This window comes from Tachyglossus aculeatus (genome assembly GCF_015852505.1).
Source record: "Tachyglossus aculeatus isolate mTacAcu1 chromosome 12 unlocalized genomic scaffold, mTacAcu1.pri SUPER_6_unloc_1, whole genome shotgun sequence".
NCBI classification, from domain to species: Eukaryota; Metazoa; Chordata; class Mammalia; order Monotremata; family Tachyglossidae; genus Tachyglossus; species Tachyglossus aculeatus.
Window position 1 is genome coordinate 19,166,583 of NW_024044828.1, and position 12,902 is coordinate 19,179,484.

The window sequence follows — 12,902 nt, forward strand, 5'->3', positions numbered from 1 at the left end:
CGCCTCGGGAGTCAGCTTCGAATACCAAGAGAAACGATAGTTTGGCCAACTTACAGAGCGCGCTCGTCTTTCCAAGGCCCGCTCACTTTCACCTCCCAACGTCCCCCTCATTGTCACCCCCATTTTGCAGACGGGGACCACAAGGCCCAGAGAGGTTAAGCGACTGGCCCGAGGCGGGTCCAGCACCCCGCCGCTAGATTGTAAGCGCCCCGAGGGCGTCCCCCAAACGCAGGAGGCCGGCGAAGCGGAGACCCCCCCCTCCGAGACGGGCCCGGAGGGTTCGCCGCTCCGGGAAGCGTGGGTAACCAGCTGTGGCTTTTCTTCTCCCAGGTGGACGGGAAGGGGTCTATCAAAGAGCTCTTTCCAACAGGGAAACAGCTGGAGCCCCTGGTCGCGCCCCTGGCCGACGGCAAAGTGGCCGTCGGCCAAGACGACCTCACCGTGGTGCTCAACGAGGAGGGCACCTGCACGCAGAAATGCGCCCTGAACTGGACGGACATCCCCATCGCCATGGGTGAGCGCCACGTTGCCTCCCCCCCTCAGGCCCGGGGATCCGGGGTTCCTCGCCCGGATCCCACCCAGTTCCTCTCCGGGAGCCGCGCGAGACCGGGAACGGGAACCGAAAAGAGAGTCTGAGGTTCGGGTGGCGAGAGCTTTTCCGCGCCGGGTCTCCGCGGGATTTCGGAAAGGAGAGGGAGGCTCTCGGGAGCACAGGTCGATCACGAGCCGCCCCAGATCTCCCCCCTACAGCTGGCTGACGGGCTTAGGAGTCGGAGGTCATGGCTTAGAGCGCTTAGTACAGTGCTCTGCACACAATCAACAGTCAGTCGTATTTATTGAGCGCTTACTGTGTGCAGAGCACTGTGCTAAGTGCTTGGGAAGTCCAAGTTGGCAACATATAGAGGCAGTCCCTACCCAGCAGTGGGCTCACAGTCTAGAAGGGGGAGACAGAGAACAAAGCCAAACATACTAACAAGATAAAATCAATAGAATAGATATGTACAAGTTAGAGTAATAAATATGTACAAACATATATACATATATACAGGTGCTGTGGGGAAGGGAAGGAGGTAAGATGGGGGGAGGGGGACGAGGGGGAGAGGAAGGAAGGGGCTGAGTGTGGGAAGGCCTCCTGGAGGAGGTGAGCTCTCAGCAGGGCCTTGAAGGGAGGAAGAGAGCGAGCTTGGCGGATGGGCAGAGGGATTGGGGGCATTCCAGGCCCGGGGGAGGATGTGGGCCGGGGGTCGATGGCGGGACAGTAAGCGCTCAATAAATACTATTGAATGAATGAATCCCAGCTCCGCCACATATCTGCCGTGTGACCTTGGGCAAGTCACTTAACTTCTCTGAGCCTCAGTGACCTCATCTGTAAAAGGAGGATGAAGACTGCGAGCCCCACATGGGACGACCTGATCACCTTGTATCCCCCCAGCACTTAGAACAGTGCTTTGCACATAGTAAGCGCTTACCAAATGCCATTATTATTATTATTATTATTATCAGCCAAGCCTCTGAGGTCTGTCAGCCATTAGGTGATTTTCGGGGGTTTTTATTTTAATAATATTTGGTAAGCACCCAATCACTACATACCGCCGGCGCTGTTCTAAGCTCTGGGGTAGATACAAGCTTATCAGGTAGGACAAAGTCCATGTTCCACGTGGGGATCACAGCCCCAGTCCCCATTTTCCAGATGAGTCCACCGAGGCCCAGAGAAGCAAACCGAGTTGCCCAGTGGACAAGCGGTGGAGCCGCGATCAGAACCCAGGCCGGGGCTCTAACCATTAGGCCATGTCGCTTCTCTGGGGCCGGATCCTTCTTCCCACTCTTGCTCTCCCACCTTTATTCTATTTATTTTATTTTGTTAATATGTTTTGTTTTGTTGTCTGTCTCCCCCTTCTAGACTGTGAGCCCACTGTTGGGTAGAGACTGTCTCTAGATGTTGCCAACTTGTACTTCCCAAGCACTTAGTCCGGTGCTCCGTGCACAGTAAGCGCTCAATAAATACGATTGAATGAATGAATGACGTTTGTTGAGTGCTAACTCCGTGCGGGGCACTGTACTAAGCACTTGGGAGAGTTGGTAGACCCTCAGAGAATTTGCAGTCTAGCGAGGACGGCAGGCGCTGATGGAGTTTATAGATAGAAGGGGAAGGAAGATGTAGATGCGTAGGATTTGTGGTCAGGACATACGGAAGCGCTCCGGGTGGTTTTGACAAGCCGGGACTCAATGCAGAAGCGAGAAGCAGCCCGCCTGGGAGTCAGAGGACCTGTGTTCTAATCTCAGCTCCCCCACTTGGCTGCTGTGTGACCCTGGGCAAGTCACTTCCTTTCTCTGGGCCTCAGTTACCTCGTCTGCAAAATGGAGATTCAAGGCGTGAGCCCCACCTGGGACATGGACCGTATCCCTCCTGGTTGTCTTCTATCTACCTCAGCGCTTAGTGTGGTGCCGGGCATATGGGAAGTGGTTAACAAATCCCATTAAAAAAAGTGAATAATAATAATAATGGCATTCGTTAAGCTAGCTCTCTTCCTCCCTTCAAGGCCCTACTGAGAGCTCACCTCCTCCAGGAGGCCTTCCCACACTGAGCCCCTTCCTTCCTCTCCCCCTCGTCCCCCTCTCCATCCCCCTCATCTTACCTCCTTCCCTTCCCCACAGCACCTGTATATATGGATATATGTTTATACATATTTATTACTCTATTTTACTTGTACATATCTATTCTATTTATTTTATTTTGTTAGTATGTTTGGTTTTGTTCTCTGTCTCCCCCTTGTAGACTGTGAGCCCACTGTTGGGCAGGGACCGTCTCTATATGTTGCCAACTTGTCCTTCCCAAGCGCTTAGTACAGTGCTCTGCGCACAGTAAGCGCTCAATAAATACAATTGATTGAGTGATTAAGCACTTACTATGTGCAAAGCACTGTTCTAAGCACTGAGGGGATGCAAGGCGATCAGGTTGTCCCCTTTGGGGCTCCCAGTCATTCATTCATTCATTCAATCGTATTTATTGAGCGCTTACTGTGTGCAGAGCACTGGACTAAGCGCTTGGGAAGTTCAAGTTGGCAATATCTAGAGACGGTCCCTACCCAACAGCGGGCTCACAGTCTAGAAGGGGGAGACAGACAACAAAACAAAACATGTTAACCAAATAAAATAAATTAAATAAATATGTACAAATAAATAGAGTAATAGATCTGTACAAACATATATACATCTATACAGGTGCTGTGGGGAGGGGAAGGCTCGCTCGGATTCCGCTCCCGACTCCTTTAACACGACTGGAGACGCAGCGTGTCCTAGGGGCTCGAGCCCGGGCCTCGGAGTCAGAGGACCTGGGTTCCAATCCCGGCTCCACCAAGGGTCTGCTGTGTGGCCTTGGACGAGTCACCTCATTGCGCCTCAGTGCCCTCATCTGTAAAATGTGGACTAAGAGAAGCAGCGTGGCTCAGTGGAAAGAGCCCGGGCTTGAGAGTCAGAGGTCACGGGTTCAGATCCCGCCTCCCCCAATTGTCAGCTGTGTGACTTTGGGCAAGTCACTTCACTTCCTAGGCCTCAGTTCCCTCAACTGTAAAATGGGGGTGAAGACTGTGAGCCCCCCGTGGGACAACCTGATTACGTTGTATCTGCCCCAGTGCTTAGAACAGTGCTTGCACAGAGCAAGCGCTTATTTTCAAGCACTTAGTACAGTGCTCTGCACACAGTAAGCGCTCAAATACGATTGGATGAATGAATGAATGTATAGTCCCTGATTTCGGCAGGGGACGGGCAGAACTCATTTGAAGCCAAAGTGATCACCTTGAAGCAGTGTGGCTCAGCGGAAAGAGCCCGGGCTTTGGAGTCAGAGGTCATGGGTTCAAATCCCACCTCCCCCAATTGTCAGCTGTGTGACTTTGGGCAAGTCACTTCGCTTCTCTAGGCCTCAGTTACCTCAACTGTAAAATGGGGATTAAGACTGGGAGCCCCCCGTGGGACAACCTGATCACTTTGTAACCTCCCCAGTGCTTAGAACAGTGCTTTGCACATAGCGCTTAACAAATACCGTTATTATTATCATTACTATTGTAACCTCCCCGGCGCTTAGAACAGTGCTTTGCACAAAGTAAGCGCTTAACAAATGCCATCATTGTTGTTATTATTATTATTCATTCAATTGTATTTATTGAGCACTTACTGTGTGCAGAGCACTGTACTAAGCGCTTAGCACTCTACTAAGACTAAGCACTTGGAAAGTACAACTCGACAGCAGATACAGTCCCTACCCAACAGCGGGCTCACAGTCTAGATGTGGGGAGACAGACAACAAAACAAAGCAAGGAGACAAGTATCAATAGCATCCATATAAATAAATAGAATTATAGATCTATACACATCATTAATAAAGTAAATAGGATGAAAAAAATGGACATATCGTATCTATTGAGGATTTACTGTACTAAGCGCTTGGGAGAGTACAGTATGAGAATAAATCGACACATTTGCCCCAAAATTCAATTCAGTTCAATTGTATTTATTGAGTGCTTACTGTGTGCTGAGGACTGGACTAAGCGCTTGGGAAGTCCAAGTTGGCAACATATAGAGACGGTCCCTACCCAACAGTGGGCTCACAGTCTAGAAGTCATTCATTCATTCATTCAGTCGCATTTATTGAGCGCTTACTGTGTGCTGAGCACTGTACTAAGCGCTTGGGAAGTCCAAGTTGGCAACATATAGAGACGGTCCCTTTGTTAATTATTTTATTTTGTTAATATGTTTTGTTCTCTGTCTCCCTCTTCTAACTGTGAGCCTGTTGTTGGGTAGGGACCTTCTCTAGATGTTGCCAACTTGGACTTCCCAAGCGCTTAGTCCAGTGCTCTGCACACAGTAAGTGCTCAATAAATACGATTGAATGAATGAATGAATGAGACAGAGAACAAAACAAAACATATTAACAGTCTAGAGGCCGTGACTCAGTGACCCTGCAGCCAGTCTAGAGGCCGTGACTCAGTGGCCCTGCAGCCTCGCCCCAGACGAGGGGCTGCAAGATGGTCTGCAGCTGGGGTCATTCATTCATGCAATCATATTCAGTCGTATTTATTGAGCGCTTACTGTGTGCAGAGCACTGGACTAAGCGCTTGGAAAGTCCAAGTTGGCAACATATAGAGACAGTCCTTACCCAACGGTGGGCTCACAGTCTAGAAGGGGGAGACAGAGAACAAAACAAAACATATTAACAAAATAAAATAAGTAGAATAAATATGTACAAGTAAAATAAATAAATAAATAGGGTAATAAATCCGTACAAACATATATGCATATATACAGGTGCTGTGGGGAGGGGAAGGAGGTAAGGCGGCGGGGAGGGGGAGAGGAAGGAGGGGGCTCAGTCTGGGAAGGCTTACTGTGTGCAGAGCACTGTACTAAGCGCTTGGGAAGTACAAGTTGGCAACAAGTCGGCTGCGGGAGTCCCAGCCCGGCCCCGGGGGCTCCAGGATGGAAGATCGGGGAGAAGGAGGGCCGAGGGAGTTGGGGAAGCGGGCCGCGGGCCTCCCGGGCCCGGCCGTGGAGACGCCTGTGACCCTCCTCCCTGTCTTCCCCCGCAGAGCACCAACCTCCGTACATCGTGGCCGTGCTGCCCCGCTACGTGGAGATCCGCACGTTCGAGCCCCGGCTGCTCGTGCAGAGCATCGAGCTGCAGCGGCCCCGCTTCGTCACCTCCGGAGGGTGAGGGGTCTCTCCGTCCTCAGCCCTCCGGGGTCCTCGCCAACCTCTCATCCCGGCGGGCATTTCCTGCTGCTTCTCGCCGAGGGCACAGGGGAGGGTTTTGCGACCGCTCTCGGGAAGAGCCCCATCGCCGTGAGAAGCGTCGTCAGTACGAAGAGCCTTGGCTTTAGTCGGGGGCCTCATTTGCGGTGGGTGGGATGGGGCGGGGGGAGACCCTCAGGTTTGCAGCTGGCAAATTCACCCCATCCCCTGCTCGACGGAGGCGTCCTCCGGGCCGCGTCCGTCTGGGGGACCCTTGGGGTTCCTCTGTGCCATCCCAGCTTGGCTCTCTGTCATGTGAGGCCTCAATCAATCAATCAATCAATCAAATTTATTGAGCGCTTACTATGTGCAGAGCACTGTACTAAGCGCTTGGGAAGTCCAAGTTGGCAACATCTAGAAACAGTCCCTACCCAACAGTGGGCTCACGGTCTAAAAGGGGGAGACAGAGAACAAAACCAAACATACTAACACAATAAAATAGAGTTGGTATGTACAAGTAAAATAAATAAATAAATGGAGTAAAAATATGTACAAACATATATACATATATACAGGCCTTGGGGCCGGAGAGGAGGGCCAGGCCTTTGGAGGTTGCCCTGCAGCTCCCCACAGCTGGGTGAGTTCCACCCTCAGGGAGGAAGAACAAGGGCGCTTTGAACAGTGCTTTGCACATAGTAAGCGCTTAATAAATGCCATTATTATTATTATTATTACAGTGCTCTGCACACAGTAAGTGCTCAGTAAATATGATTGAATGAATGAATGAAAGAACCAAGATGAACACAGGCTGTCCAGTGCAGGGCTCTCTGGGGGCTGTGTCGGTGGTGCTGGGGTCACCCTTTGGGTTTCGATGCCCACGAGGGAGAAAGGGACCAGTCCTAACCTGGTCTCACCCGGCTGGGGCCCCCCTCGCCCTCCCAAGGTGGCAGCGGAGCCGACCAAGCCCCTGGAGCCCACCCTTGGGGGGCTTCTGGCTCCGGCCGAAGGACCCTACTGATCGTCTGCCTCCCCCGGCTAGATTGTAAGTTCCTTGAGGGCAGAGATCACGCTTACCTTCCCGGGCGCTTAGGACAGCGGTTTGAATACGGTGAGCACACGATAAATATTATCGATCGATTTGTGGACATACTCCCTCCCCTGAGGGAGTACACCCTAACTTCATTCATTCAGTCATATTTCTTGAGCGCTTACTGTGTGCAGAGCACTGTACTAAGCGCTTGGCAACATATAGAGACGGTCCCTACCGATTGATTTGTGGACATACTCCCTCCCGTGTGGGAGCCTTCCCAGACTGAGCCCCCTTCCTTCCTCTCCCCCTCGTCCCCTCGTCCCCCTCTCCATCCCCCCCGTCTTACCTCCCTCCCTTCCCCACAGCACCTGTATATAGAGAAGCAGCGTTGCTCAGTGGAAAGAGCACGGGCTTTGGAGTCGGAGGTCATGGGTTCGTATCCCGACTCCGCCACATGTCTGCTGTGTGACCTTGGGCAAGTCACTTAACTTCTCTGAGCCTCAGTTACCTCGTCTGTAAAATGGGGATTAAGACTGTGAGCCCCACGTGGGACAACCTGATCACTTTGTATCCCCCCAAGCGCTTAGAACAGTGCTTTGCACATAGTAAGCGCTTAACAAATACCAACATTATTATTATTATTATTATATGTCTGTACATATTTATTACTGTATTTATTTATTTTACTTGTACATATCTATTCTATTTTGTTAGTATGTTTGGTTTTGTTGTCCGTCTCCCCCTTTTAGACTGTGAGCCCACTGTTGGGTAGGGACCGTCTCTAGATGTTGCCACCTTGTACTTCCCAAGCGCTCAATAAATACGATTGATTGGTTGATTGACCCCCCTCCCCGTCTTCCTCCCCGTCCAGCTCAAACATCGTGTACGTGGCCAGCAATCACTTCGTGTGGCGGCTTCTCCCCGTCTCCATCGCCACCCAGATCCAGCAGCTGCTGCAGGACAAGCAGTTCGAACTGGCCCTGCAGCTGGCGGTGAGCTCCCCTTCCCGGGCCCCGGGGTGGGCGACCCCTCTCCGGCCCGGCCGTTGGCACGCTCCCTCGGCGCCGGTGCACCAAGCCAGACCGAGGGCACCCTCCGCCTGTGCCCAGCGCCACCCGTCTCTTCATCCACTCCCGCCGACGTCACCGTCGCGGTCTCCGGGACCCGACCCTCGGCTCCCCCGGGGCACGGGACCAGCCGGAGTCCGGCCTCGGAGCAAAACGCTCTCGTCCGCAACCGGGCCGCTTAACCAATCAATCAATCGTATTTATTGAGCGCTTACTGTGTGCAGAGCACTGGACTAAGCGCTTGGGAAGTAAAGTTGGCAACATATCATCATCATCAATCGTATTTATTGAGCACTTACTATGTGCAGAGCACTGTACTAAGCGCTTGGGAAGTACAAATTGGCAACATATAGAGACAGTCCCTACCCAACAGTGGGCTCACAGTCTAAAAGGGGGAGACAGAGAACAAAACCAAACATACTAACAAAATAAAATAAAGAGAATAGATATGCACAAGTAAAACAAATAAACCAGCTCCGCTTCCTTCCCCCACCGATCGCTCAGTTTACCGCCACTGCTCACGGAGCACCTGCTGCGGGCGAGCACTGTTTTAAGTGGGAGTGTGCTGTGATTGTCTGCCTCCCCCGGCTAGATTGTAAGTTCCTTGAGGGCAGAGATCACGCTTACCTTCCCGGGCATTTAGGACAGCGGTTTGAATACGGTAAGCACACGATAAATATTATCGATCGATTTGTGGATATACTCCCTCCCCTGAGGGAGTACACCCTAACTTCATTCATTCAGTCATATTTATTGAGCACTTACTGTGTGCAGAGCACTGTACTAAGCGCTTGGCAACATATAGAGATGGTCCCTACCAATTGATTTGTGGACATGCTCCCTCCCCTGAGGGAGCACACCCTAACTTCATTCATTCATTCATTCAGTCGTATTTATTGAGCACTTACTGTGTGCAGAGCACTGTACTAAGCGTTTGGGAAGTACAAGTTGGCAACCTATGGAGACGGTCCCTACCCAACAGTGGGCTCACAGTCTTCCCCTCCTCCCCCTTTCCATCCCCCCCACCTTACCTCCTTCCCTTCCCCACAGCACCTGTATATATGTTTGTACATATTTATTACTCTATTTTACTTGTACATATCTATTCTATTTTACTTTGTTAATATGTTTTGTTTTGTTGTCTGTCTCCCCCTTCTAGACTGTGAGCCCACTGTTGGGTAGGGACCGTCTCTATATGTTGCCAACTTGTACTTCCCAAGCGCTTAGTACAGTGCTCTGCACACAGTAAGCGCTCAATAAATACGATTGATTGATTGGTAGAAGGGGACGGGGGGAGCGCTAAGCACTGGGGTGGATACAAGATAATCAGATTTCATTCGTTCAGTCGTATTTATTGAGCCCTTACTGTGTGCAGAGCGCTGGACTAAGCGCTTGGGAAGTCCAAGTTGGCAACATATAGATAAATAAATATTTATTTTATTGGTACATATTTATTCTATTTATTTTATTTTGTTAATTTGTTTTGTTCTCTGTCTCCCCCTTCTAGACTGTGAGCCCGCTGTTGGGTAGGGACCGTCTCTAGATGTTGCCAACTTGGACTTCCCAAGCGCTTAGTACAGTGTTCTGCACACAGTAAGCGCTCAATAAATACGATTGAATGAGTGAATGAATATAGAGACGGTCCCTACCCAACGGCGGGCTCACAGTCTAGAAGGGGGAGACAGACAACAAAACAAAACATATTAACAAAATAAACTAAATGAAATAAATATGTATAAATAGAGTAATAAATCTGTACAAACCTATATCCATAGTGACTTGAATATAGATAGCACACCCATCTAAATGTTTATCACAACCCAGAATTTGGTAACCCAGTTTTCTGGATATGCATATGCTAGGTATCTAAGCATGGGGACTTTCCTTTTTTCAGAGCAGAAGTTGCCCTAAATCAATCAGTTAATCAATGGTATTTATAGTAATAAGATTAAGAATGGCATGTATTAAGCGGTTACTATGTGCCGAGCACCGTTCTAAGGGCTTGGGAGGTCACAAGGTGATCAGGTTGTTCCAGTTGGGGCTCACAGTCTAGAAGGCAGAGACAGACAACAAAACATATTATCAAAATAAAATAAATAGAATAAATATGTATAAATAGAGTAGTAAATCTGTACAAACCTATATCCATAGTGACTTGAATATAGATAGCACACCCCTCTAAATGATTATCACAACCCAAAATTTGGTAACCCAGTTTTCTGGATATGCACATGCTAGGTATCTAAGCATGGGGACTTTCCTTTTTTCAGAGCAGCTGTTGCCCCAGATCAATCAATTAATCAACGGTATTTATAGTAATAAGAATAAGAATGGCAGGCATTAAGCGGTTACTATGTGCCGAGCGCTGTTCTAGGCGCTCGGGAGGTCACAAGATGATCAGGTTGTTCCACTTGGGGCTCAGAGTCTAGAAGGGGGAGACAGACAACAAAACAAAACATATTAAGAAAATAAAATAAATAGAATAAACATGTACAAGTAAAATAAATAGAGTAATAAATCTGTGCAAACCTATATACATAGTGACTTGAATATAGATAGCACACCCCTCTAAATGTTTATCACAACCCAAAATTTGGTAACTCAGTTTTCTGGTTATGCACATGCTAGGTATCTAAGCATGGGGACTTTCCTTTTTTCAGAGCAGTTGTTGCCCCAGATCAATCAATTAATCAATGGTATTTATAGTAATAAGAGTAAGAATGGCATGTATTATGCGGTTACTATGGGCCGAGCACTGTTCTAAGCGCTCGGGAGGTCACAGGGTGATCAGGTTGTTCCACTTGGGGCTCACAGTCTAGAAGGGGGAGACAGACAACAAAACAAAACATACTAACAAAATAAAATAAATAGAATAAACATGTACAAGTAAAATAGAGTAATAAATCTGTACAAACATACACACATATTGACTTGAATATAGGTAGCACACCCCTCTAAATGCTTATCACAGCCCAAAATCTGGTAACTCAGTTTTCTGGGTATGCACAGGCTAGGTATCTAAGCCTGGGGACTTTCCTTTTTTCAGAGCAGTTGTTGCCCCAAATTAATCAATTAACCAATGGTATTTATAGTAATAAGAATAAGAATGGCATGCATTAAGCGGTTACTATGTGCCGAGCACTGTTCTAAGCACTCGGGAGGTCGCAAGGTGATCAGGTTGTTCCACTTGGGGCTCAGAGTCTAGAACGGGGAGACGGACAACAAAACATATTAAACAAAATAAAATAAATAGAATAAATATGTACAAGTAAAATGAGTAATAAATCTACAAACATATATACATAGTGACTTGAATATAGATATCACACCCCTCTAAATGCTTATCACAACCCAAAATTTGGTAACCTAGTTTTCTGGATATGCATATACTAGGTATCTAAGCATGGGGACTTTCCTTTTTTCAGAGCAGTTGTTGCCCCGAATCAATCAATTAATCAGTGGTATTTATAGTAATAAGAATAAGAATGGCATGTATTAAGCGGTTACTATGGGCCGAGCACTGTTCTAGGCGCTCGGGAGGTCACAAGGTGATCAGGTTGTTCCACTTGGGGCTCACAGTCTAGGAGGGGGAGACGGACAACAAAACATATTAAACAAAATAAAATAAATAGAATAAGTATGTACAAGTAAAATGAGTAACAAATCTGCAAACATATATACCTAGTGACTTGAATATAGATATCACACCCCTCTAAATGATTATCACAACCCAAAATTTGGTAACCCAGTTTTCTGGATATGCATATACTAGGTATCTAAGCATGGGGACTTTCCTTTTTTCAGAGCAGTTGTTGCCCCAAATTAATCAATTAACCAATGGTATTTATAGTAATAAGAATAAGAATGGCATGTATTAAGCGGTTACTATGGGCCGAGCACTGTTCTAGGCGCTCGGGAGGTCGCAAGGTGATCAGGTTGTTCCACTTGGGGCTCAGAGTCTAGAAGGGGGAGACAGACACAAAATAAAACATATAAATAAAATAAATAGAATAAACATGTACAAGTAAAATAAACAGAGTAATAAATCTGTACGAACATATATCCATAGTGACTTGAATATAGGTAGCACACCCCTCTAAATGCTTATCACAACCCAAAATTTGGTAACTCAGTTTTCTGGATAAGCACGTGCTAGGTATCTAAGCATGGGGACTTTCCTTTTTTCAGAGCAGTAATTGCCCCAAATCAATGGGGACTTTCCTTTTTTCAGAGCAGTTGTTGCCCCCAATCAATGAGTTAACCACTGGTATTTATAGTAATAAGAATAAGAATGGCATGCATTAAGCGGTTGCTATGTGCCGAGCACTATTCTAAGCGCTCGGGAGGTCACAAGGTTGTCCCACGTGGGGCTCACGGTCTTAATATTAATTATATTAATATAATATATATTATTATATAATTAATTAATATTATTGATTATAATAATGTTATATTAATATTTTAGACTGTGAGCCCACTGTTGGGTAGGGACTGTCTCTATGTGTTGCCAGTTTGTACTTGGTACAGTGCTCTGCACATAGTAAGCGCTCAATAAATACGATTGATTGATTGATTGATTAATATCCATTTCTGCTTCTCTCCCATCTTGGACACCAGACCCTCTCTCCCCCGTTGAATCGTCGACTTTCCGCACCCCCCGCGGTGGCAAGCGCGGTCTCCCTCCGGGTGACCCGGGTTCTCCTGGAGCCCCGTCCCCCACGGGAACCTCAGCCGGGCTCTTCCCTCGCCCCTTCTTAGGAAATGAAGGATGACTCGGACAGCGAGAAGCTGCAGCAGATCCACCACATCAAGAACCTCTTCGCCTTCAACCTGTTCTGCCAGAAGCGCTTCGATGAGTCCATGCAGGTGTTCGCCAAGCTCGGCACAGGTAACGGGGCGAAGCGGGCGGTGACGGGCCGCCTTGCCCGCCCTCCCGCCGAGCGGGCCCCTTCGAGAAGGCCGAAGTGGGAAGCGGCGTGGCTCAGCGGAAAGAGCCCGGGCTTCGGAGTCGGAGGTCATGGGTTCGAATCCCGACTCCGCCACGTGTCTGCTGTGTGACCCTGGGCAAGTCACTTCACTTCTCT

The 12,902-nt window shown here is 48.4% G+C and overlaps 1 protein-coding gene across 1 annotated transcript in view; it reads left to right on the plus strand.

Annotated features, from left to right (window-relative positions):
* VPS39 (VPS39 subunit of HOPS complex) overlaps window positions 1-12,902 on the plus strand; it is a 50,588-nt gene that overhangs the window by 19,150 nt on the left and 18,536 nt on the right. The window contains exons 8-11 of the mRNA XM_038741259.1: window positions 331-514; window positions 5,580-5,700; window positions 7,623-7,743; window positions 12,577-12,706. Coding sequence (XP_038597187.1) covers window positions 331-514; window positions 5,580-5,700; window positions 7,623-7,743; window positions 12,577-12,706 — 556 coding nt within the window. The remainder of the gene's footprint in view (window positions 1-330; window positions 515-5,579; window positions 5,701-7,622; window positions 7,744-12,576; window positions 12,707-12,902) is intronic.